A 26,185-nucleotide genomic window follows, 5' to 3' on the forward strand; every position below is an offset into this window, starting at 1 on the left:
ACTGAATCAGCATCTCTAGGAGGGAGGCCAAAGCATCTAGATTTTAAAGGGGCTGTGTGGACATTCTGAAGGGCAGTCAGAGCTGTGAGCCGCTGCACTGTGCCTAAGGCCTTGATATATGTTTGTCATCCCCTCATATGTAGCATGTCGTCCACGCATCACACTCACATCTCCACCCTCCCATCCACAGGCACACACTCACTCACCCCATGCCTTCCTATGAAGCTATACACACATCCACCCACACATGCACCATACACACACACACACACACACAACTCCCGGGCAAATCCACCGCCTCCATGCTCTCCCTGTTTGACAACCTCTCTGATTCTCTCCTGATTCCCTGTCCTGACAACTCTGCTCCTCAGTGCATAGGCATCGGGACCTCACAGGGGAAGCAGAGGGAGCCGGGAGTGTGTCGGGGAAGCCGCACCGCGCTACTTTGCACTGGGGTGCAGGAGTCCAAAGCTGTGTCCCCAGGGTAGGTGCACAGAGACAGCTAAGAGCCGAGGCCCCTTCCAAGGGGATGAACAGCCATGGACGCTCCTCCCGGGGGCCGGCCAGGTCCCACCTTCCTGGGCCTTCCTGCCTCTCGGGGTCTAAGGACTCCAGAGGCTGTTTGCCCCGGGTGCTGGGGTCCCAGGACTGAGCTGCCCCTGAGGGTCGGGAGCCTGGAGGAGCCCCAGGCACCTCTCCTCTGCTTTCTCTGGGCTAGATGTCTCCTGCTCCCTGAAGGCTGGGATCTCTACCCAGCAGCACCTCCAGGCCTGGGAGCCCTGGCACCAGGAGCTAGACCTGGGCTGGGCGCCCGGGAGGCTCCCTATTTCCTCGCAGCCTCACTGACCTGGGTGCAGGGCTGGGAGGTGGTTGAAACATAGTGAGAACACCTGACTGTATACCAGTGGGGTCCCTCCCTGCCGAGACGAAGAATTAAAATGTGCTGGCTGCAGGGGACTGCAGGGTGGGGAGGTAGGGTCTGAAGCAGTTAGGACTCCAGAAGGACATCAGATGATGAGCACGCTTTCTCCCGTGGCAATCTTTAAGGGAAAAGGACACGTCTGTGGGTCTAGGCTGGGGGTCAGGGCGGAGAGACCGAGCAGCGGTCCCAGCAGGCTCTTGAGCGGCAGAGGCTGCTAGAGCCTTGCACGGCTCGCCCTGCCCCGCCCCCTCCCCTTCTGCCAGCCCCCCAACCCCGGGACCACCGTCTCGAGAACCTTCCTTGGGCCTCGCCTGCCTGCTTCCTGGGCACCCTCTGCCCTGCCTCATCTCTGCCCAGATCCTGTTCCACATCTGGCCCACTCGCCAGGGTTCAGCACTGCCCTGAGGAGCCCTCCCTCCCAGGGTTTTGTGGTCAGGGGACCCTAGAGCAGTCCTTTCCAACAGAACATTATGTGAGGATGGAAATACTCTATAATCTGTGCTGTCCAATACGGCCATGAGGCCTTGAAGTGCAGCTAGGACAGCTAAGCAGCTAATTTTAATCTTGCAGCCTTAAGGGCTACAACTCTGCTAACGTGGAGCTCTGGCTGTGCCGTAGTCTTGCTGTGTGACCCAGGGCAAGCCAGTCACCCTCTCTGGATCTTGTTTCTTTCATCTGCAGTGAGACAAAGACTCATCCCCTCTCCTCCTAATCTCAGGAAAAGTAAAATCCACAGACACGAAAATCCCACAAGGAAATGTCCTCTCCCTGAAGTGCTACAGCAGTGCAGTCATCCCTAACAAAGATAGAACGCCTGACACATCGCTGCTGGCTCCCGGGCCGGACAAGCCCTCTTACCTGGGGTGGAGACTAGGGCCGCGGCTACCAGCATCAGCAGGCCTGCTTTCCTCCCGATGGGCGTCCCCATGGTGGGCACTCCAGGCTGGGGCGGGCAGCGGAGACGAGCCTCAGCCCAGCACACGGAGACTCCGGAGACTCCGGCTGGAGGCCGAGAGGCACCTGGGGGAGCAGAGGGATGGGGAGGCCTCGGAGCTGAGCAGCGCCCATCGCAGCTCCGGGCACGCCACGCTTCTGCCTCAGCCTGAGGAGAGGCTGGAGTCACTCCCACCCTCCCCACAGCCCCCGGGAAGGGGCCTGACTATTGCCCAGCAGCTCTTCCCGGGCTGAGTGCCTCATGCTGGCCCCCTGGGGGTCTGGCCCTGCCCTGGGCCCCTCCCTTCCTCCAGCCGCCCGCTGGGTGGTGCTGCTTGGGAAGTGAAGGCAGCCTCTGCCTGTTAGCCGGGAACAGCTCTCCTGGAGGGCTGGAGGGGCTGGGGCCTGAGCCCGGGTGTGGGGAACCAGATCCATCTTCTCAGGATCAGGCCCACTCTCCCTGGTCCTGCTCCCACAGTGGCTGGGTTGGAGGGTAATGAGGGCCTCTGTGAGTTGCCTCTAGTCTCCAGGAACCAGCCTTATTTCTCTAGCAGTGAGGAGGAGTTTCACTGATTCATCCCCACCCTCTCACCCTTATGTGCTGTGCATGATGGAGCCATAACTTTGGCCCCCTTAGCAAGGCTCCCCAACCAGATGGACTAGTGGTCCTGACAGGCCTCTGGGCGGCAAGAGAGAACGCAGCTCCTAGAGAAACTTCCCTCCTGCCGAGATGAGTTGCCTTCTCCAGGGGATCCTCTTGACCCAGGGATTGATCGATCCAGGGATCCAACCTGGGATCAATCGAACCGGGTTCAATTAACCCAGGGATCAACCAGGGATTGACCCAGGGATTCAATCTGGGACCAACTGAACCAGGTTCGATCAACCCAGGGATCGATTGATTCAGGTATCCCACCTGGGATCAATTGAACTGGGTTCGATCAACCCAGGGATCGAACATGGTTCTCCTGCATTACAGGCAGATTCTTTACTGCCTGAGCTACCAGGGAAGTCGGGATGAGCAGAGACTTGGTTAAATCCTGGAGACCTGGAGAACGTGCTCCCTGGGGGCACCAATAGCAATCAGAGCCTCTCCATCAGTCTGAGAGGTGGGGGCCTCATCCTGGAGCAGGAGTGGGGCCACCTAACCCCATCTCCAGGCAAACCCGCGCAGTCTGGGGGAGTGTGGAGTCTCAGGGGCCTCCTTCTGGTGGTCAGAGTGAGCCTGGGTCGCGGGGCCCCCAGGCTGCAGGGAGAGGTCACAGCGCTGCAGGTCACACCTCTTGGCACCGCCGCCTGCTTTGCAGGAAGCTAAGAGCAGAGGGAGAGGGTCTGTGGTTGAGGGGGATGGCCTGGCTGGGGACTCCGCTGCTGGCTTTGCTCTGAGACCCACGCGCTCTGCGCTTCAGCGTCCTCCTGTGGAAAGTGGGTGCTCTGGTATCTCCTCCAGCTCTGAGACGGCGGTGCTCCCGAGTGCAGGGTGATCGAGGGCCTGGGAAGCCTGGCCTGGATGAGGGTGGGTGGTGGAGGCCTGGGGCCCGTGCAGGGCCTGCAGACCAGGCAAGCTCAGGGTCTCTCTGCCTCACAGTGGGCTCCACTCCCCACGCAGAAGGGGCTCCCAAACCTCTTTCAGCCTCAGCATGGGCCACTACCACCCTTTTCCTGCCTCCCCAGCAGCCACAGCTGGGAAGGTTGGGGGGAGAAGCGGCCACAGGGTGCAGGGAAGATGTGGGCCGCGGAGCCGGGTGTTCTGTGCGGGGTGGGTTTAAACTGGTGCACCCCCTCCCCTGCACCAACTCCAGCATCGTGCCCCTCCCAGTGCCAGGCAGCCCAGACCTGCCTCTCCGCTTGCGCCCCCCGACCCTTGTCACTTTCAGTTCCAGACCTCCACCTTGCAGCCGGTCGGACACGCCCCCAGGGCCCTCGGGCAGAACAACTGCCTGAGGACAGCTGTCATGTCAGACGCTCACACTCACGCTGGGCTGAGCAGGCTTCAGTCCTGCGTAAGGGTTACCCCAAGGCAGACAGACACACACCTACTCTCACACACTCCCTCACACACACACTCTCACACAGGCTCTCACGCTGGGAGAGCTGCGATAGGGCCAGCAGGGTGCTCAGTCATGGAAGAATCTAGAAGCAGGACCCTGGAGGGTCACAAATGCAGTTTCTGTCCTCGTGACAGGCAGCCGCTGGGCAGGGGGAACCACCTCAGGCTTTGGAACCACGGGAGGAGGTGGAGACCTTGGCTTCATCCCCTAACAGTGTTGTGAGCTTGGACGAGTCACCTCCCCTGCGGGACCTCAGTGGTCTCCTCTGCCGAGTGGAGACCATAACACTTCTTTCACAGAGCGGCTCTGAGCGGTCAGTGAGGCGTGGAGCGCCCCGCAGGGCCAGTCCTCGGGCTGTTTGGACTTGCCTTGACTGACGGTGGGCTGGGGCCATGGAGAGAGGCCGGGGCAGCAGACCCCTTCCCACTTCAGCCAGGGCAGCTCCCCTTACACCTGCTGTATCTGCTGGACTTCCCGCCCAGGTGCCCTCTACACAAAGGGTTCCACGGTTCCAAACGGTTTGCAAACGTCTCTTTGGCAGCATGCCCCGTGCGGAGTCTGGCCCAGAGAAGGTGCTCAGTCATCGTTTGCTGCCTGCCCTTTGTCTGTCTGCCAGTCCTGAGAGCTCATGAGGGGGAGGGTGCAAGCTCAGGGAGACGTGCCCTTATCCTGAGCTGTCCGAGCGGTGCAGAGACGGACGGACAGGGACTGGAGGCTGGTCTGCAGACTCGGGCAGGGGTCTGCTGTGCCCACCAGCAGTGCTGGAGAGAGTGGGTGGATGTGCGTGTGTGTGCACGTGTGTGATGTCTGTGTGCATCTGTGTGTTCCGTCTGTACGTCCCTCTGTATGTGTGTGGTCTGGTCTTCTGTCTCTGTTTATATGCACGTATCTGTGTATCTGTGTATGGGAATATCTGTTCCTTGTGTGTATGCCTCTGTGTGTGTGTGAGTGTGTGTGAGTGTGTCTTACGTCTCTGCCCAGCACAGGGTATGAGGACCCAGCCCTGCCTTGCTTCTCCATGATCCATCAGGAGCCCTCCACCCTGGATCATTCACCTCCACACAACCGTGGTCACAGGTATCTGTTATCTCTCTTGTTTGCTGTTGTTCCAGTCGCTAAGTCATATCTGACTCTTTGTGACCCCAAGGACTGTAGCCCGCCAAACTCTTCTGTCCGTGGGACTTTCCAGGCAAGAATACTGGAGTGGGTTGCCATTTCCTTCTCCAGGGGATCTTCCTGACCCAGGGATTGAACCTGCATCTCTTGCATTGGCAGGTAGATTCTTTACCACTGAGCCACCAGGGAAGCCCTGGTTATCTCTCTTACTATAAATAATTATAACACACCATGAATAACACAATCCCTCTACTCATCCTTCAATTTAATCCGGGCTTTCATCAGTCACCTCTAGGTTCAAGGGCCCTGGGCATCCCTGGGGACTGAGACCTGCGGCCCCGGAGGAGACATGGGTGGGGAGGGGCTGGGACCGGGCGCGTCTAGGGTTGTCCTCTGGGAGCATTAGAGACTGATCAGCTCAGTCAGATGTGCCCTGAGCCAAGGCCTTGTGTGAACACCCCCCCACACACACACCCTCCCCTCCGCCTGCTCCCGTCATGGAGCCTGGGTCAGAGATGGGACCTCACTGCCCCCGATACGAGGCACTGGCATCCAGCCTTGTCCTGCGTCCGTCCCTGCTGTATATTTATTTATTTATTTTTTTCCCGCTGTATATTTAACACTGTGTGCCAGGCACTGTGCTAAGCGTGAGGGGTGGGCAGGAACAACACCACCTGGCAGAACCCTTGCCCAGCTGAATGCGGCCGGGGGATGTGCTTGAGAGCCTCAGGGGCCAGTCATCTCCCACACCAGCCCTATGACACGCTCTAGAATGCCCAGGATGGAGCACAGCCTGGAGTGGAGCTATGCCAGGCCCAGAGCTGGCCCCAGGCAGCTGCCCCAGTGCGGGGGGGAGGCGCAGGCTGGCACAGGCGGGCACAAGCTGGCACTATTTGGGACCCGTCCTGAAAGAGCATGGGAGTTAGAGGCTGCTCCAGGTTCAGGGGGAGCTGACTGAGTTGCTGGGCCAGGAGACAAGGATCTGGAAGACAACTGGGGGGTGGGAGGCTGGGAGCTGGACCCCACCAGGATCTGCTGGGCTGAGGACCCCTGCTCAGGGCCAATCAGCAAATGAGAGACGCCCTCCACCCAAGGGCTTCCCCTGGCGTGCTAAGTTCCCGGCCCTGGAACCCGTGTCTCCCTTACCCTGACAGTGGAGATCTGAGCAGGTTTGGGATGAGGCGGGTAGGAAAAGGAGTTAGGAGCCCAGTTGAGGGCAGACTCAGTGACTTATTATAGGCCACCAGGGATTGCGGGAGCACCCTGGGTTCCCCGCACCCGGCACACTGCTTAAAGCAGGGGGTCTGATGTTGACAGGCCTGACACTTATTAGCCAGTGTAACCTTAGGATAACTAACCGGTATAACCCCAGTTACTGTATTTGTTACTGAACTTCTCTGAGCGTCAGTCTCCATCTGCAAAGCGGGGATGAGAAGGGTACCACCCACCTCCCGGGACTCCTGTGAGGTTGGCACCATTCCTGGCCCATAGTAAGTGCTTGGGGAACATCAGAGCTTGTCACTGAGCACCCTCACTGGTCTCAAGTGCAGGCACCAGCACACTGAGGGACACACAGGTGTGCCCACAGACACCGTGCCTGGCTGTGAGTCTGGCTGCCACACGGTCACAACATTTGGGCCACACTCACATGGATGGAGAACGCTGACAGACTCCCCCCTCCCCATCGCCCTGGACGGGTGCCTTCCCCCGTCACCCCACGGGTGTGGGGGGCCTGGGCAAGCCCCCACAAGGTACACGGCCACACCCAGATTCCGTGCGTGCAGGAGGGCGCCTGGCTCAGACACACCGTGGGCTCCCCCGAGCAGGTACTTCTCATCAGCCGCCCCACCGCCTGCCTGTGGGGTCTAGGATGGGAGGGGGACTCTGGCGACGAAAGGAATTGCCTATGAAAGGGTCCTGGGACGTGACCACTGTCTTCCAGGAAGGTCTAAACCATCTCCACGCCCCGGAGGATGGGGTCCGCAGTGGCCTCGCGGGGCCGTGTGCCCGCGGGGCAGGAGCCGGCGGGAAGAGGACTGTGCCTGCAAGGCCTTGGTGGCGGGCGGCTGCTGTCCTGAGCTGGAGCAGGTCCCTGGGTGTGTTGGGTGGGAGGGGAAACCTCTCAGTCCCCGTGGGAACCTGAGGACAGGGACTGCTTGGGGACAGGGCAAGCCTGGCCGCGCTCCCGCCCCAGCCTGCTCCCTGCGCTGCCTCCCTCCTGGGCCCTGCTGGTCTCTGCAGGCTCTTTGTGTTTGCAGCTGGCGCCCTGAGGCCCTGCCCCGGCATGACCGGGACTCCGGGACTCCCAGGCTCGGGGATCTGCCTAAGCTTTGGGTCCTGGGCAGGGGGAGTCGGCCCTTGATCTGCGGTCTGCAGTCTTTCCCTCCTGTGCCCACCCTCTCCACTGAAGAGACCCCGCAAAGTGGGGAGTGGACGGGAGGGGAGAGCTCTGCAGGCTTCTGAGAGGCCCTGCAGGTGGGGCACGCAGCGCCCAGACTCCAGGGTTCCTGCCTGCCTGCCTGCCAAGCGTGGGGTCTGGGGGCAGAAGGGGAGAGGGCTTTGGAGGAGGGCCCCTTCCTGTGACATCAGGAGTGGGAGCAGTTGTTCTAACTTGGTTTGGAAGATCCAAATCAGGAATAAATCAGTGGAGCAATTTTGCACGTCCCCTCATCTCTGCTGAGAGGAGATTCCCCCCAGTTTCTGGACAGACTGGTTCAGAACCAAACCTGGTCAGGCTGGGTTTGAACTTGCTCCTCCTCTCTGGCTAGCGTCCACTCTAGGGCCCAGGTTAACGGCACCTGTGGGGCTACCCTGCAGGAGGACCACCCTTCCGCCAGAGCCAGGGTGGAGAAGCCTTTTGGTCTGTGAGGCAGGCAGACATGGAGAGGATGCAGGCTGGAGGGGACCAGCTGGTTTCATCGGGGTGGGTGCCCTGAGTGTGGGGTGGGAGTCATCAGATAAAGAAGCTGAGGTGCCCTTGGGTTGGCCCATGTCCTGGGGTGGAGTGCGCTCGGTTTTGGGTGAGACCGTAAACACCTTAGCTGTGGTTTGCACCTTCTTTGGGTAAACGAGGAAACATGGGCTCGGTTTATAGCAAGAGAGCTCATTAAACCCATGGAAGGACTTCTTCACTCCAGGATGGTTACCATCAGGGCACAGAACCCACAAAAACTCCCATGAATATTCCAAGTCAGCAGACCCCCAGGGGGTTTGGTCGAGACCAGGGAGGTCCAGAAGGGTGAGAGGTGGCCAGCATGGAAGAGGGAGAGAAAAGGACGGCTGTCTGCTCATGGATTCCTGAGTCACTCCCGCCTGTATCATTTATTGGAGGATGACCTGAGGCTGGGAGAAATTTACGGGGTCATCCAGCCCAACTTCTACTTCCAGGGAGAAGTGCCTCTCAGCTTGGCCCAGACCCCACGTCCCTGCCCCATCACACAGTCATGGGAAAGAAGGCTGCCCCAGGTCCTCGAGGTGCGTCTTCCTGGTGAGGAAGTCACTCCTGCACGCTAGCTTCAGCCCCTCTCGCTTCACTGGCATACAGGTTGCTCCAGTTCTTCTTTTCCTGTGAATCAACCCTGGGCTTCTGACCTCAGGCTTCTGATATAAGCTTTCTCACAAACACTTGGCTGAGGACATCTCTGGGGGAGGTGGGGCACTGTGCCTTCTCAAAGGGCGCGGCTTCCCTGATGGTCTTCAAGTCAGAGAAGACACTTGGGGGGCACCTCCCTCTTAGTACTGCCCCTGAGGAGCCAGTCTGGTCAGCCAGTCAGAGACCGTCCTGCTGAGCGCGCTGCCTCGGAGGCCCTTCCCACACGTGTCTATTTAAACAACTGCTGGCAGAGAAGGTGCTGGGACGGAGTTGCATAAGGAGTGAAATCCGGGTGGGGGACGGTGGGGTGGGGGGGGAGTGCATTTGACCGGCAGAGAGCTTGGGGGTGTAGACGCTGGGTGGGGCCCCTCTGCTCGGGCACTGTGCTTCTGCATCCCCCACCGCACGGGGGCCCCAGAAGGAGAGGGGGTCGTCAGGGACTTTGCTGCTATGGGCGCAGCGGCCCCTCCATGTCTGCCTCACCTCACACCCCCTCCTGATGGCTGGGGGCTCCTGGTAGATCTCATGGGGTACGAGGGAGAGCTCTGACCTCGGGTGAAAGCTGTCCTCGAGGGGACCTGCAGCCTGGCTGGAGAGGGTTAGGTGGTGGGGCACCCGGGGTGGGGCATGGACCTCCCTGCTCCCAAGGCCAGGGTCAGGGCACCTCTCCGCCCCATCTCTGGCCGCTCCCACAGGGGGCCCACCTTTCACTGCCCCCGGTCCCATCGGGTCTCTCTGAGGGCCCCTGGGAGGCAGGGACGCGGACGGCTCTCTGGCTGGGAGGCTGGGAGAGGAGTCCCAGACGGCCGCCCCGAATGCCATCAGACCAGTGACGCCCTGGCTAATGTAGGGTCTTCCTCCTCCCGCCGCCCTTTGGGCAGAAGGACAGGATGCCAGCTGGGCTGGGGAGGGAGGCTGGGGCTTTGGGGGTCAGGCCGGAAGGCAAGGGTGAGAGGAGTCTGACCCGCTGCAGGCTGGACATGGAGCAGGGGGAAGTTAGGAGCAGGAAGCCTGGGGGCAAGCAAACCCAGGTTCTCCGGGCAGGGGTCATAGGTGCTCACAGCTCTAGACTCCCAAACCTCTAAACAACCGTGACTGACAGCTTTTCCCCTAGGACTCAGGCTCAGCCCCCAGTGGTCTGTGGCTTTGTCCCCGCGCGGGGCTGAACGCTCTCCTTCCACAGGCGCTGTCTCCGCTCACCCCCTTCCTCACTCCCCAGATGTGGGGACCCCCCCAGAGGAGGTGATGGCTGCGCCCCCCGCCTCTAGCCCGGGGAGCCCCACGGTGGGACAGTAGGACTGCCTTCTCTTTCAAGACCCCCGACGTGGCACCCCTCCCCCTTCCGGCCTCATCCCCTCCCCCGCTGGAAAGTCAAACTTCCGCGACTCCTTCACTGCCAGCGGCGAGGATGGGGGGACCCGAGGAGACGGGGAAGGGGGGGCAGGGCGGAAGGGATGTGACCTGACCTAGGTTCTCCTCCCTAAGTCCAGGCTCCTGGACGGGCCTTTGCCTAAACTTGCGCTCCAGTATCCCCTCACCTCCCGCATCCTCCCCTTCCGTCTAACAGAAGCAGGACTTCATAAAGAGGTCACCCTGCACAGGCAGGCCAGGGCGGCCGCACGTCTGGCCAGTCAGGTTCGCTCCCATCCAGGGACGTGGCAGGCTGGGGTACGGGGCCTGGCCTCACCGACGGTCAAGCCCTGGGCCAGGGGCACTCTGGGGGCAGTCACTGCTGCCAGCCTGTGGCTTGAGCTCCTGGACATACTCCTGGGGTTCAGCTTCCCCGCCAGGCTTGGCCTGCCAGGGCCCTGCGGGGTGCCACCTACGTGGACAGGGCGGAGGGAGTCTCGGGTCCCAGCGGCCCCTGGGGGGCTGGGGTGAGAAGTCAGACCGGCCCCTGCCCGCGGCTGGGGTCCCGGCCCTGCCCCTGTCCCCTGCTCCCCGCAAAGGAACTGAGTGCCCAGCCCCTGCCCACAGCGGTGCCCCGGGAAGCCCCTGGGCTGGAGGAGACAAAAGCGGCTGGCACCTACCTGGGATGCAAGGAGGGTGTTGGCCGGGGAAGGGGGTCTCCGCTCACGCCGGGAGCCGAGCCAGCCGGGCTGCCGCCCCGGGCCGCCCTCCTCCGCTCCGCTCCCTCAGCCCCAGCGCTCGCTGCCGTCCTGGTGCAGCGGCGGGCGAGGGCGCGCGTGTGCGCGTGTGCGTGTGTGCGCGCGTGTGTGCCGCCGGTTCACTGCAGCATCTCTGCGCCGAGATGCGCTCCTCCCTTTGCCGGCGCCGCTCACTGGCTGGCTGGGTCTCAGCCTGGAGACGCGCCCCGGCCCCTCCCTTCCCCAGCAGCCCTGCTTCACCTCATTTGCTTCCCGTGTTTAAGGGCCGGGCCGCGTCTTCCGTGAGGCTCGGGCGGCTCAGCTCCTGCGCCGCCTGGCCTCTGCCCCCGCCCTCCCTGCCCAGCCCGGCGCTGAAGGGCTGGAGAGGGTGCGGTGAGAAAGCACGAGAGTGGCTCTTAGTCCTCAAACCCCAGAGACCCATGGAGGCAGCCTCCGTGGAATTGACTCATAGAGGAAGGGCTGCAAATTAGAAATGAGGTGCGGGGCGGTTGGGGTGGAGGGCTGCCTCCGATCGTCTTTATTGTTTCCCCAGTTTATAAAAGTAACTTGGGCTCTTGATCAAGATAAGCGAACATTAGAGGAAATTTTCAAATAGATAGTGAACGGACCTTAACAAATTTAAATTACATGCTTCTGGATTTATTATTTTCGTGTATAAAATTACATGGGTTATTAGTATTATTTTATGCAAATGGTCACCCCATATATCATTCATTGGCAAAATATTTTAAAATTATATAGTAGACCTTGAGCCACTTTTCACATAACTGTGTATGAATCCAAGCCCATTTTCAACCAGCCCGCAGTGTGTTGTCATGAAAAGCCCACTAGGTTAAGAGTCTGGGTCTCTGCAAGGCAGTCTGGGCCCTGCGCCCAGCTTGACTGAGTGTTCTAGGCTGAGTGCTCTGTCTTCCTGAGCCTCAGTGATCAGCTGAAGGGGCTAAAGATGGCCAGGGTGCCTGCCAGCTCTGAGACTCTAGGTGCTCACCCGGAGGGTGATGCGTCTCCCCTCTGTTCCTGTCGAGTGGCAGGCGTGCCCAGGGAGGCTGGGGCCTGGAGGAGGGGGGATCAGCCGTCTGCGGCAGCCGTGGCCCAGCAGGCTGCCACAGTGCCCCCACCCCGGTCCGCCTGCCGTCCAGCTCGTTCAGACGAGACCAGTGAGCGGTCCAGATGCTGAAGCAGCTGGCGGGGCCAGGCCAGCGTCAGAGCTTTCAGGGGACACACCTGTCAAGCCTGGAGCGTGGCTCCATGTATTTTTGAGTGGAGGGGGACACAGAGGCTGGGAACGGGCCTGGGTCGACAGAGAAGCGGCCTGGAAAGGGAGGAGGAGGTGTGGTCCGAGGGAGGGTCTGTATGCCTGGCCGGTCCCGTCGCTCTCCCCTGCATGGCGCTTCCCCGCTCGGGGACAGTGTTCCTCGTTCCTGATGGAGGCTCTGTGAGCCACCTCTCCTGGATAACTGGACTGCTGCTGAGCAAGTCCCTTCCAGCATGTCCTTCCTTCTTCTGCCTCTGCCCACATTGTCCTTGTCTGTCTGTCTTCCTGAGGCTGGCACTTGGCCTCAAGAGGGGAGCCCTGCCCTCTGACCCCACCCAAGTCAACCAAGGCTCCGAGCCAAGCGCCCCGAGTTCTCTCCAAGCAGAAACAGCTGCCAAGAGGGGCTGGCTCAGCTGCCGCCCTGGGAGAGGCGGACCAGGCCGGCTGACTCGGGCCTGCGGGCTGGAAACACCTGCAGGGAGGATTGCTCTAGATTGACACTGCCGTCTCTATGACTGTTTCAGGACAGCTGCTGCCCTTGTGGTGGGGGCTGGGTCCTTGGGGAGGCCACGGTTCCCATCCCAGTGACACAGGTGACTGGGGGCTCCAAGATGTTCTCAGACCCCTCTGCAAGCTGCCTGTCCTGCCCGTGGGCCCCAGAGGCCACAGTAAGTGCAAACAAGAGTGCTAACTGAGCCCAGGACTGGATTTGGGGCAATATCTCCCGAAGTTCCATCTCAGATGGATTTAGGGGGCTTGGGGGCTCCTCACTGCCTCTAAGGTGCTTCTGTTTCTGACAAAAGAGTGGGCTGAGCCTTTGGGGGTCTAGGCTGAGTTTTGCTTGTGGGCCCATTAGATTGATAATGGCAACAGAATTTTATAATATTATTATTAATTATTGTATAAATTATTAACAATAACTTGAGTGTCTCCAATGAGCCAGGAACTGTACTAAGTGCTTTATCTGAATTGTCCACCCAAGGGGGTATGTGTTATTATTATTATGCTCACTCTACAGATGAGGCTCAGAGAGATTGAAGAACCTGCTCAAAGTAAACAAGAGAAGTGGAGAATGCTGGTCTGACTCCAGGACCCACGGACTCCAGCCCACATCGCAGGCCCCTCCAGGGTGGGCAGAGGAGGGGACAGGGCAGCATACTCTTTTTTAGTGCCTGTCAGATCCCAGAATCCGCAGCACAGCTGATTACAAGGGGCCCCTCTTCTTTCTGTGGCTAATGAGTTTGTCTTCCTGTTGTCTAGAGCGGGACACCTCACCTCCAAGTTGGGTTTCCGCAGACTGCCAGACGGGCAGAGGAGGTCAGCTGAAGACGAGCAGGCAGCTAAGCAAATGGGCCACTCTTTGCCTGGCAATGTGGTGACCCTGAGTAGGGGCTCCCAGGAGACATCTTGAGGGCCACTCAGCCCTGCTCAGACCACCTGCTCCCCCCTCCAGAGGCCCACCAGGGGATCTCCAGTGGTCAAGGAGGGGCTTCGGGTCAGCCCTAGGGGACCAGAGGGGAGGAGCTCTCTGCCAGAATGCAGGCCCCTGATGGAGTGGCTCTCCTCCTGCGTTAGTCCCGAGCCTCACATGGCCTTTCCCAGCCCCTCCTGCAACCAGGCTCTTCACCTCTGGTCTCAGGCTTCAGAAGTCTTCCAGCACTCCCAGGAGTGTTCATGTGTTTATGGAGCCGGGGCTCTACCTAGAACAGTGGGGGGTTCAAGAGCCACAGGATATGGTCTGTCTTCAGTGTGCCTGTAACCTTTCTGGAAGCAATCTGGCAGTGAGAGCAGGATGGTCCATCCGCAGCTTCCAGGAAGAGTGACAGGCGGGTTGAGCAAAGCTCTGAAACCACACCAGCTTGACACATAGTCCTGCTACTTCCTGGCTGCGTGGCCCGGAAGTCACTAATCTCAGAGTCCCAGGTTCTCCGTCTGAAAAACAGGGATGAAGACACAGCCTTGCTTCGTTGGTGTGAATGCTGAATTAAGCACATGGTAGGTACTCAATAAACATCACTACTTCCCTTTGGGCCCTTTTGGGATTCAGCTTCCCCATCTGTAATGAGTGTGTGCACCTATGAGGCTGAGCCCTTCTCAGCTTCAAGGGTTGGGTGACCGTGGATTCACCTTCAGGAGAGCTGGACTGTCTCTGCTCTGGATGACCCAGCTGGAGGACAATGGCAGGTCACTGACGGACACTTAATTTCTCTGAGAATCCAGGTTCTCATCACCAAAATGCAAATAATCTTATTCCTAACTTAGAATAGTGTAAGGGCAAGTAGATTAAAATGTGACTTTTAAAGGCACTGTTTGTATGAAGTGCCATGCAAAACACTGGTGATGTTTCCCTCGACCATGCGGTCTCTGAAGGCAGAGATTTTTCTCATTCATGCCCATGTTTCCCGCGCCCCCCACCCCCAGCTTAACCTAGTGATTGATGCCTAGTAGAGACTCAATTAACTATCTGTTGACTGGTGAATAAACGGGGGAGAATGACTGCTCTGACAGTTCAGATGGGGGAGAGCGGGAGCTAGGAGGTGGGCAAAGGTTTTGGGGGATGGAGTGGGGGTGCCTCCTGAACTGGAATAAGCAGTGTAGAGGTGGGGAACGTGTTTCTGGCATGGGGTTGTTGGGGACAGGAAAGCATGATTTGTGTGGGTCCGGGAGGAGCCAAGTTCAACTGAGCAGGGGGCTGGAAGGGAAATCTCAGTACCCCACCCACATTTGCCTTCCTAATTTTGCGTGAGGGCCTGAAAAGGCCTGCCGCCTGGAGGGGCCTAATTATTCTCTTAGCCATTTCAACCCAGGGCTCTGGGAGCTTCTTTTCAGGCTTATAATGGACAATGCTAATGTCATTATTAATATTTAATAGTAATGATGCTAATAATGCCTTGCATTTATGCGGTCTCTCCAAAGAGCTCAAAGAACCCTGAGATCTTTCTTAATGCACAATTTGGCCAGTATGGGAGGTGGAGGGTGGGAGGGCAGGGGCAGCCAACAAAGGACAGAGCCATAGGGAAACCGAAACCCAGAAAGGCTGGCCCAAGGTCACGGAATGGTGGAGGTGGAGCTGGGCTGGGATTCGGCACTGGGGTTCCCCGTCTGGGGCTCTGCCCTCGGCCTCTCCAGGACATCCAGGGTCATGTTTTGACTTTGCCAGAAGACTCCCCCACCAAGGATGGCCTCCTCCTCAAAGCACGGCCCTGGATGTGGCAGGGTTGCTGGGCAGCGGCCTCTGAGTGTTCTTTAGGAAGCCCACCCTGTGTGGCTAACACACAGCCTGGGCATGCGGGAGCCGGAAGGGTGGGTGAAGACACGGGTCCTTGGCCAGATTCTGCAGGCCTCCCTGAGCCTCAGGACAGGCCCTGCTGTCTGGCATCCCCAAGGATGTCATCTCCCGGAAGCAGCTTCAATCCACCCATGTTGGGGTGCAGACCCTCTCTCTGCTCGGTCTTCTTGTGCTGACTTTGCTGTCTTTATATTCCCTCCTACAATCTGTCAGGGCCAAAAACATACCCCAAAGATGCAGGCACAAAAAAGCTAGCGCATTAGAATTTCGGGGCTGCAATGAAACACTATGCAGGGAGCTACACTTATATAAGGATGGTGGGTGGTACCCCTTGAAGGAGACAGTGCGGAACAGCGTGGAAGGCTACGGGCTTTGGCGTCTGACAGCTATTGATTCCAGTCCCACTCACTGTATTGATTGTCTGGTGACCTTAGGCTTCTCTGAGCCTCAATTTCCTCTTCTGTAAAATAGAGGTGAGATGATCTGCCTCAGAGGGCTGTGTGGGTCGGAGGAGGGAGGCACCCATGTGGCCCGCAGCAGAGGAGGCAGCGGGACGCTCGAGGCTCTGGCCCCTTGCGGGGGCGTCCAGCGTAAGTGATGCCCATGACAGTGTCCTGAGCAGGCTGTCCTGAGATGTGCCCTTGCCACCTCTGCGGCCTCTCCCCCCTCAGTTTCTGCCCATTTCTGAGTTGGTTTCTCGAGCCTCCTCTGATTCTGTGATCTATCTGATTATCTCCTAGTGAATGTCCTTTTTGCTTACGACAGTCAAAGTCTGCTTCTGCTGCCTGCAAACTATAGCCTGGACTAATTCAGGATTCAAAGTTCCTAGCACAGTACCTGGAACAGAAGAAGGGCCCACCCTGACATTGTGAGAAAATTGTTGTACTAGCCCACCCAACCACATCCATCCTTTCATCCATTCATCCGTTTAACAAGCAAATATCGAGTACCTCTTGTACCAAGCGCTCTGCTGGGGGCTGGGGGACACTGAGAAGAATAAGGCAGGGGATGCCCTCTTACAGAGCTCACAGTGGAATGGTGGGATGACATGAAAAGTGATCAGAACACAACCCAGTGAGTTGTGTAACCCAGAGTGCTGTAACCCAGGCTTGCACAAAATCATGGAGGGGTACCTGCCTTGGCCTAGTGAGGCTCAGGAACAGAGAAGACCTTTTAATTGAGTCTTGGAGGTATACGCTGAGCTCGCCAGGTAGGCCAGGTGTGTTTGGCGTGGGCTTGGAGGGGCGAGGAGGATGTGGATCCAGGAAGGAGCAACAGTTTGTGCAAAGCAGCAGCGTGGCAGAACATGGTATGTTTGGGAAAGGAGTTGGTCTAGGGTTGAGGATTCAAGGAAGGGATGAGGTTGGAGGGGAAGGCTGTGGTCAATCCTCAAGGAACCTTATGAGCCCAGTAGGAGCTTTATCTGAGGGCAGTGGGGACCATCAGAGGGGTCTAAGCTGGCAAGAGACAGGCTGAGATGTGTGCTTTGGAAAGCCCACTCAGGGGCGGCAGGGAAGGTGGAATGCGCGGGGCAGATGCAGACCTGGAGAGAGGGAGGCGGTGTACTCAGCCACCGGCAGAGGAGACGTGATGGGGACTGGGAAGGATTCTGGGCATGGGGCTCAGACCTGCACTGGCCAGCCAGGAGTCTTCATCGGATGCCCATGGGGCTCTCCTACCTCTACATGGGACCACCCTTGTATCTGCCCCCATCATGGGGCAGTTTCGTGTGTCAACTTGGCTGGACTACAGTACCCAGCTGTCTAATCAAACACTTTTCGAGGTGTTGAGAAGTGATTTTGTAGCTGTGGTTCACATCTACCCTCAGTTGACTTCAAGTAAGGAGGTTACCTTCCATAATGTGGGAGGGCCTCATCCAATCAGCTGAAGGGCCTGAAAAGCACAGCTGATGTTTTCCAGAGGAAGACATTCTGCCCTCAGACTGAAGCCTCAGCTCTTACCTGAGTTTCCAACCTGCCAGCTTGTAATCAGAAAACAGACTCTATAGCCCTCACAGTTATGTAAATCAATTCCTTGAAATAAAGCATATTTATTTTGTGTGTATTCGCACACACACATCTTACTTGTTTTCTTTCTTGGGAGGACCCCGGTTGATACACCCCCCTTTTCCCTGTCCACAGGCTTCTCCTCTTGGGTTCCCTGCCTCATGAATGGCACCCCAGACCTTTACGCCCTCTGTGACCCTTCCCCCTTCCCCCTCCCTCGTGTGTCCTGCCAACCACTCAGTCCTGCTATTTCTGCCTCCCAGGGGCCTCTCCTATGCATGCCAGCCCCCGGTCCCCCTCCCACAGTCTCAGCCCTGATGCTCACCTGTTTTCACCTGAGCTCTTACTATCTGTCCTCCCCAGGCTTTCTGTGTCCAGTCTCGCCCGCTCCCATTCACCCTCCAGACTGCAGTCAGAGGGATCCGCCTAAAATGCAAATCAGATCATTCCACTTTCCTGCTAAAAATTCTTCAACTTCTCCTGTCTGCAGGTTGATGCCAGGCTCCTTGCTGTGACTCATGGTCTGGTGTCACCTGCCCCGTCCCCTTTAGCTCAACCCTTGTCTGGAGTATCCCTGCTCACTCCAAGCATCCTGACCTGTCTGCCCTTTCTGGGAGGGGCTGGACTCTAATTTTAGTGGTGATCTTTGTTCGAAATGGCTGTCTTTCTCTCTTAGGTATACCTGACTAAGTCCTCCTTGCTCTCGAGAATTGGCCTGGAGGTCATGCCTCCAGGAAGCCTCATGTGCCCTGCCCTTCTCGGGCACTAGGAGGCCCTCCTCGTGCCCTTGACACACGGGCATGCTCCTCACTCGTCCGCGTGGGGACGGGCTGTCTCACCCCGTGTCTTACATCTTTGCGCCATCAGCACAGTATCGCTGCTCAAAATGCATGTGTTCAATGGCTTGATGAGCGTGTCACCCATTCTTCTCCGGGGTTCAGGATGCGGCAGAGGAGACCATGCTGGACCACGATTGGCTACCTCCCTCCCCATCCCAGGGGTCCTGATATCATGATCCCTTTGAGAGCCTTAGGCCCTAGTGCTAAGAGTGTGTTTCAAATTTTCAAATAGTTGAGAAAAGGAAAGATGTTTTGGGAGACACAAGAAGAATATGAAATGCAAATTTCAATGTTCATAAATAAATATTTCTTGGAACACAGCCACATTTATTCATTTGTGCATTTCCGGCCACTTTCCTGATAGCATTGGAGGAGTTGCCAGAGAGTCTGTATGGTCTGCAAAGCTGAAAACATTCACTCTCTGGCCCTGCACAGAAAATGTTTGCCAGTGCTTTGTCTGAGCCATCCCTTTTTCGCCTGGAGACTGGGAGTCTGCAGCTTGAGGGGTGTCAGGCACTGACGCTCAGGTGTCAGTTTTCTTCCTGCCTTAGCTCAGTGCTTCTCGACCAGGGGATATTTGGTGAAGTTTGCAGACATTTTATCACAACTGGGCTTGTGGGGGGTATGGAATGTGTATCAGGCATCTAGGGAGTAGAGGTCAATAGCCTCTAAAGCATAGGGCAGCCCCACAGCTAAGAATTACCCCAGCCCCAAGCGTCATTGAGAATCCCTGTGCGGAAGGTCAGGACAGGGCCAGCCAGTTTCTTGGTTGGTCTTCTGGGCTGAGGAGCCAGTCAGAGCGTCCACTGCCCTGGAACTGAGCAGCTCTAGGATTGTGTGTGTGGGGAAAGGGGCAGACAGGCTAGTTCTTTTCTTGGCCCCCTGAGCTCCTGGGGGCCAGGAGCTAGTGGCCCTGGGCAGGCCTCCAGTGGAAGACTAACCTCTCTCCCGTATCCCCTGAATGAACAGGACAGGTGCCTACCTGCTTGGGCAGGTGAGCTTGGGCAGGTGAGCTTGGTTCCAGAAGGGGAGATGGTTACCAAGGCTGCCAGCTGAGGTCATAGGGAGGGGTGCCAGGGCCAGGGATGGGGGAATTGGAGGTGCTCACAGGGGCCCAGGTGATCAGGGTGCCCAAACTGGCAGAAGGCGCTTGAGGCAGGGGGAGCCTCAGGGAAGGGGCTGGCACGGCTCCCACCCAACCTTCTGGAAAGTGAGGAGAACAGATGCTGTGACTGTCAGATGAGATGCTCCTGGCACTTTGGGAAATTGCAGAATTAACAAAAGGACGGTTGCTTTCAGGGAACACAAGCAGGGGCGCAGCGTGGACAGCTGGGCTGGACTCTGGGGACTCCCTTTCCTGGAAGAGCAGCGAGCAGGGGTTCTCCTGCCTGGCTTCTGGGCCGCTTGCGGGTCGGGTCTGGGGGCAGAGCAGGGTCGGGTCAGAGTCGGGCCAGTCTGCACGCAGCTTGGAGCCTGGCAAGTGGCAGGGTTGTTTGGAGGTCATCTCATCTCATCTCTACTCCTGCTCCCGGGTCCAGCCTCAGCAGACGGTGTCCTGCCGCCCGAGGATCCGCACAGAGGGGCCCTCAGCAGGAATGCGGATTTACCAGCTGTTACTTGCAGAGCCCCCAGAAGCAGCAGCCAGCTCTCTCTGGAAGCTTCACGGACAAAGAGGCATGGGTCTGAGGGTCTGCAGGGAGCCTGCATTTCCTCCTGGCGGAGAGCTGGGTGGCAGGAGGGCCGGCAGCTGGTGCGGTCCCCTGCTGGACTCTCACTGGGGAGAGGGAGCCGGTGTGAGCGCCGTGTGGCTCGGGGTAATCGAGGAAGGCTCAGACCAGAGCCGGCCGGCTGGGTGCTGCTCAGAGGCAGGCGGCTCAGACGCCGTGCTCCTAGACCTGTTAGAACAGGAGACGAGAGGACGATTAGCAGTGTCCCGAGAGGGGACGGTTTTAATTGCGATGTGGAGCCAATTTAGACCCAAGAAAACGCTCTCTTTTCTTTCTTTTTTAAGTTGGGGTATAGCTGACTGGCAACACTGTTAGTTTCAGGGGTGCTGTATAGCTGATTTAAAATATTATGCTTGTTTCAAGTGTACACACACACACATACACACACGTATGTATTCCAGAGTATCTTCCATTATGGGTTATTATGAGATAGTGAATATTATTCCCTGTGCTGCATAGTAAATCCTTGTGGTTTATATGTTATATATATGGCGGTGTGTACCTGTTAATCCTCATTTTATCCCTTCCTACCCTTCACCCATAAGTTTGTTTCTGCATCTGTGAGTCAGTTTCTGTTTTATAAATAGATTCAGTTGTATTATTTTTTAGGTTCTGCCTATAGGTGATATCATACATCATATTTGTCTTTCTCTGTCTGAGTCACTTAGTATGGCATTCTCTAGGTTCATCCACCCAAAGGGAGCTTTCCCAAGCAAGGAGGGCAGACAACCGGCAGGGGAGCGGTGCAGTCTCCCTGGGGTCAGGGACCTGCCTGCCTGCCCTGGAAGCTCGGCCTTGCTAAAGCTCCCATCTGGGGGGTCCTGGGGCATCGCTCTGTCCTTCCTGGCAGACCCTCTGCTTTCTGGCTCCTGGAGCTGCAGCAGCTGAATTATAGATGGGAGACGGGGGTGTTGGAGCCAGGGACTGTGACACTCTGGAGTCATGGGCCAGGGAGCCCGCAGAGGAGGCAGTTGTCCCGTCCCCCTCGGAAAGTGAGCCGGCCATCGTGAGGGCCACTCGCGACCAGAGGGCAGCAGAGAGGCGCGGGGTCACGCTCCTCATTTGCTGCAGGGTCATCCGTCCCCTTGTCACCACTCTCTCCAGGGGGTCCGCCTGCGACAGATGCGCCCCTGAGGAGGGGCTGCCGGCCTCCTCCCCACCGGCCGCTGGCTTTTCCCCATCCCTGCTCCCCTGGAGCCTGCTGCATTGTTAGCTGGTGCCCCGGGGGACAGACTGCAGATGGAGCCAGGCGGGTGTCTGTTTTGTTTTGGGGGCGGGGGAGTCTCTGAACCAAGAACCTATTTGGCTAATGAAGTTGTAATTACTCCCAGGCTCACTAATAGGATGAAAACCCACGGCTCCACTAAAGCCACGGATGGACCCGCGCGTGCCTGACAGCTCTGCAGAGGGCCGGGTGTCAGAGATGGAAAGGGTGGGTGCTGGGCAGGAAGAGGGCGCAGAGGCTGTGCTTCTGGGAGCAAGTCACACTGACACCATCCTCAGAGATTCCTGAGAACTATCATGCACCCACTTTTCCCAAACCCAGCGCAGCTCCCAGCTACATGCTTTGGTGGGAGACAGAGAGACGGCTGAAAATCCCAAACTATTTCTACCCATCTTTAGAAAGAATCTAGTCACAGGTTTGTACATATTTTGTTTCTTCTATAAAACCCCTCAGCCCTTTCGGATGCGGTCCAGTTGAGCATTTTGAGAAATGTGAGCCTGCTTTTGCCAAGGAGGCCTTGGCTGAAAGGGAAGGCCAGGGTGGGGCGTTCGCTGGGGGCCGGGGACTTAGTGCTTGCTGGGAGGTTCCATGAAATGAGGGGATGGACCAGGACTCACACTGGCCTTCACCTTTTCTGTAGGGCTGCTTCCTGAGGGACAGGATCTTACTGCCCGTCCAGCGATTGAACCTTGCTGCCCTTCTACCAGGGGCTAGAGGCTAGAAGCAAAATTTCCTCATTCTTACCCTGTTTAAAAACAAAAACGCTTCAAGCAGTCAAAAACTGCAAAACACGCACAAAGTTTATTATTAGAGACGCAGCCCAGTGTATATGGGAGCACACAGAGGAACATTTATTTTTGTCAGAAGCAGCGCAGAAATACACACTGGGAGAGGAGTTGGAGCACAGTAAAGTGATTTAAATCGCGGACATAGGACAGGCCTTCGGGGTCTTTGTTACATTTGGCCAGTTACTTTGTTTCTTCTTTCATAGCTGACAGGTCCTTGGACCCTCCCCAAGATGTACGCACAACTTTCTGCTAAGAGGAGGCTTATGGCGGCGTGTCCACACTTATTATGCGGCGGGGCCCCCTCCCCTTTCAACCTCCAAGAAACCTTCCTGCCTGTGTGCAGAGAGGCGAGTCTCCCTTGACCTCAAGAGAGGCCATCTTATCTCTCTGCTTCTGCAGAGCTTAGCTTCTACCACTAGCTTTGTCCTTGGAATATCTGAGTGAGAACGACATTTGAATTTTACTCCGCTTGACAAAAACCTGCCGTCCAGCCGAGGGGCCCATCCGTCTCCTACCTCAGGTCTGAGCCACACGCACAGTTTTGGGAGGGGTGGGTCTGTCCGGGAGCCCCTGCCGACTGAAGACTGCGCTCACGGCCCTTGTGCACACCCAACCCGACCCACGTTCCATCCCAGCAGTTGGCCTGTGGCCTTGACCGCAGCAGTCAGCCCAGGGCATTGTCCTGTGGAAAACTCGGGAAGGAGGCGCATGTGGCTCGGGAGGAAGGACTTTCCCGTTTTTGTTTCTTGCGGAGGTTGTTGCTCGGCTTTGGGAGGGAGAAAGATAGCGGATTTTAGCTTCTCTGGACTTCAGAGCTGACGGCCTCAGTGATGGTCTCTGACAAACTGCCCTTCCTCGGGGAGAGGTGTGTCTGCGTGGAGCCAGAAGGAGCCCTGAGTCCCATCCCTGTGGCCTAGACGGGTGGTTCCTCCCACCGAGCTTGGGCGTTGGCTCCTCAGTCTCAGGGGAAATGGCCCCAAGGAGGTAACCATACCCAACGCCAACCTGGACGAGAACTCACGGAGGGGAACCCGGCCGAGCTCTGCCCTGGGGCCATTCTCTCTTGGGACAGACCGAGGCCTTCCGGATGTCTAGTCTATTCCTCTTCTGCGGGTTGTCTGGTGGGGAGGGGGTTGTGCTGTGTCCTAACAGCTAGGCTGGACAGAGCAGGGGCAGGAGGGAGGGAGGTTCAAGATGGACAGTTCTTTCCCATAAATGAGAGTGGGTTCCTTGGCTTTCAAGGGAGACAAAAGCACTTAGGGGACTTAGGGAAACTTAATTAATGGAGCTGTAAAATGAGCCCCTAGCTCTCAATATCCATCACCAGCCCTTACTTCCAACCACTTGGAACCTGGTAAACTTGCTTTTAGGAAGACAAATACTGCCCACTCCCACCTCCTCCCACCTCCACCACACAGCACCGCACAGACTAAACCCCTGGCTGGGCAGTAAATACAGTCATGCAGATAGCTTGAAGACAAACGGGCCTGCTTAGCCTGCGGGGACCACTGGGTCCTAGAGATCAGTGGACCACCCGTGGCACATGAGGGGCCACAGAGTTACAGAGTCACGGGCCGCTGCTCCTGCCCACCAGAGGCCTGCAGCCTGGCCAGGTGTGGAGGAGGCAAGCTGGGCACTTGTGCTGAAGGACAGGGGCAGAGGGAGCGGGGAGGTCAGGAGAAGCTTTTTGGAGAGAGACGGAATTGTGGGCCAAGGTACCGATGAAAGGAGGGACTTCAGCCTCTCTGGGAGGATGGGAAGGACTTTTGAAGGAAGGAGTCAGGCTAGGGGGAACATCCTAGAAAGCAGAAGAAGGCGTAAGTGTAAGGGGATTCATTCATTTATTTAAATTTAACAAAGTATTATATAACACTTACTATGCATCAGGCATTTTTCATATTTTAACTAATTTGACCCTTAATGTTATTTAGTCGCTAAGTCATGGCTAGCTCTTTGCGACCCCATGAACTGTAGCCCTCCAGGCTCCTCTGTCCATGAGATTCTTGAGGCAAGAATACTGGAGTGGGTTGCCATTTCCTTCTCCGGGGGATCTTCCCAACCCAGGGACTCAAACCTGCGTCTCCTGCATTGGCAGGCAGATTCTTTACTGCTGAGCCACCAGGGAAGCCAAATTTGATTCTTACAGCAACCTAAGAGGTAGCTGCAATGATAACCCCTGCTCTATAGATGAAGAAACTGAGGCAAAGCAAGGTCACACAGCTGGGATCTTACTGACTGTCCACCGAGCCCTGGCTCTCTCTTGGTACTCGAGGCTGAGTCGTGGAAGGATGTGTGCCTAGGGCTTCGCTGCCCCTCGTCATGTGGCCAAGGACTGCAGTCACCCGTGGGCCTTCCCTGGGTTCTCTGGACTTTCTTGGAGTGGGTTCAGGAGCCCGCATGTGCTACCACAGCAGAGCAGAGCAGAAAGGGACCAACCGCTGCCGGATCCCATGGAGAGCGAGCAGGGGCCGCTCTGGCATGAAGCCTTGGAAGCAAGATGCCAGGGCTAACTCTTCTCAGAGATGCCCGTTCACACGCAAGTGTAGCCGGGAGAGCTGAGGATTCAGAGTTAGAAAGCCCTGACGGCTGGTTCTGGCTTCGTCACCCACCTTGGGCCAGAGAGGCAGCCGCGTGGAGCTTCAGTTTCCTCATGCATAACAGGATATAAAGCTACCTCCTCAGAGGGCGGGTGTGAGGTTAAGAGACCATTTACGTGAAGCACACAGCCTCTGCCTCACAGTCGGCCAGCATCAACATTATTAGTTACTCTTCTCCTGAATCACTTAATGTAGATGCACTGTGACCCAAATGCCAGCTGGTGCCTCTCGCCTCTCTGACATCTATATATAAACGGCTTAGTTGCCTGCCAATTCCATGGTCTGTGGAAGTCAAAGTCTCCCACAATTCTTGCTAATTCCTGAGGCCTTGTGCTCTGACCTCTACATTCTCCTGTGGTCTCTGCTTCCTTTGGCATCAGTTTGGATGTAGCATTCACCAACTTTGCTAGTTTTTATAAAACATTGACTCACACAAAGCTAATCCATCAATTGGGTAGACTTGACTGACAGTTTGGGGGCAGTGGGTAGGGCCACATCCCAGAGTTCCCAGGCTTTTCCTTGTGGATCCTCTAATCTAGGCATCCTCAAACATCAGTCTGCCTCAAGGGTTTGTTAAAACACAGATTCCAGAGTTTCTGAGACAGTAGATGGGAGTGGGACAAGAAATCTGCATTTTTGATAAGCTCCCAGGTGATCCTACTGTGGCAGGTCTAAGGACCACACTCTGAGACCACTGCTGGCCCGGGGCCACACTCTGAGACCACTGCTGGCCCGGGGCCACACTCTGAGACCACTGCTGGCCCGGGGCCACACTCTGAGACCACTGCTGGCCCGGGGGCCACACTCTGAGACCACTGCTGGCCCGGGGCCACACTCTGAGACCATCCCTCTCGTCTCCCCTCTGATGTCATCGGGCCGCAGCTGTCTCTTGCCCTCAGTTGCTCCAGGGTCCTCAGACCTGCCCCCTCTGTCGGGCAGGCTTCCTTCACTGCTCTCTGGGAAAGCTCCACCCAGATCAGTCCCAGACCCTCCACTAGTAGGATTCAGGCCTGTTAGAGGGCAATTGTGATTTTAAATATATCATCAGTAATTTTATTTTTTTGTTTGTTTGTTTCAGAGTGATCTACTCTTGCCTGCCAGCCACAGCTCGCCCTTCCCTAGTTCTCCTGAAGCTGAGTTCCTGTTGAGGTTGAGTTCCTACAGAACCCTGGCCAGGACCCCACCAGACCCATCCCTGTCTACACAAAGCTGTGCTTCTCTGCTGAGGGTCTGAGGCTCATCAGCGGCAAGCTCTGGGGGGCGGGTGGGGGGTGGGGGAAGGGCTGGGACCTGGGGTGGCTGGGCCGCAGCTGTGGCTCCAAATTACTCCAAGGCCCACTGCCTGGTCCGCGCTGCAGCGGGAACCACATCAAACAAATGCGCTCTGATGCATTAAGTGGGGAGGGGGAGGCTGAAATAGGCCCTCCCCCACCCGCCCCCGCCTAATGCAGTGTTGAGCAGTAGAGGCTGCCTTGATGAGGGGGACCATAACGAATTCCCAGATTCCATCCCTTCGGGGGCAGCTGGGCAAGAGGGGGTATAGCCTTCACTCTTAATAAAGATTGGAAGATGACTCGCTCCCTCCCACTGGGTCAGTTAATCCAGCTCCACACTGGGGATTAGCATTTCTAATGGGCTGGGAGGCACAGCCTTCAGAAGACGGGGATGAGGGATGACAGATATTCTGGGGGTCCCTGGGGCTCTGAAGGGAGGCCGGCCTCTCTTTGTCTGGACTCA

At 57.3% G+C, this 26,185-nt stretch overlaps 1 protein-coding gene and 1 long non-coding RNA gene across 2 annotated transcripts in view; one reads left to right on the plus strand and one right to left on the minus strand.

Annotated features, from left to right (window-relative positions):
* Positions 1-10,883, minus strand: part of CNTN2 (contactin 2) — a 33,239-nt gene extending 22,356 nt beyond the window's left edge. Inside the window, exons 1-2 of the mRNA XM_043484950.1 lie at positions 10,645-10,883; positions 1,781-1,942 (exon numbers count right to left, since the gene is read on the minus strand). Of these exons, the coding sequence (XP_043340885.1) occupies positions 1,781-1,850 (70 nt within the window). The 5' untranslated portion in view covers positions 1,851-1,942; positions 10,645-10,883. The remainder of the gene's footprint in view (positions 1-1,780; positions 1,943-10,644) is intronic.
* On the plus strand, positions 4,596-25,950 carry LOC122451893. Its single transcript, XR_006272533.1, has 3 exons — positions 4,596-4,676; positions 4,888-4,983; positions 25,527-25,950. It is a non-coding gene; the product is annotated as an uncharacterized LOC122451893 (long non-coding RNA).
* Positions 25,951-26,185: the final 235 nt, after the last annotated feature.

Source organism: Cervus canadensis, chromosome 13 (assembly GCF_019320065.1).
Source record: "Cervus canadensis isolate Bull #8, Minnesota chromosome 13, ASM1932006v1, whole genome shotgun sequence".
NCBI lineage: Eukaryota > Metazoa > Chordata > Mammalia > Artiodactyla > Cervidae > Cervus > Cervus canadensis.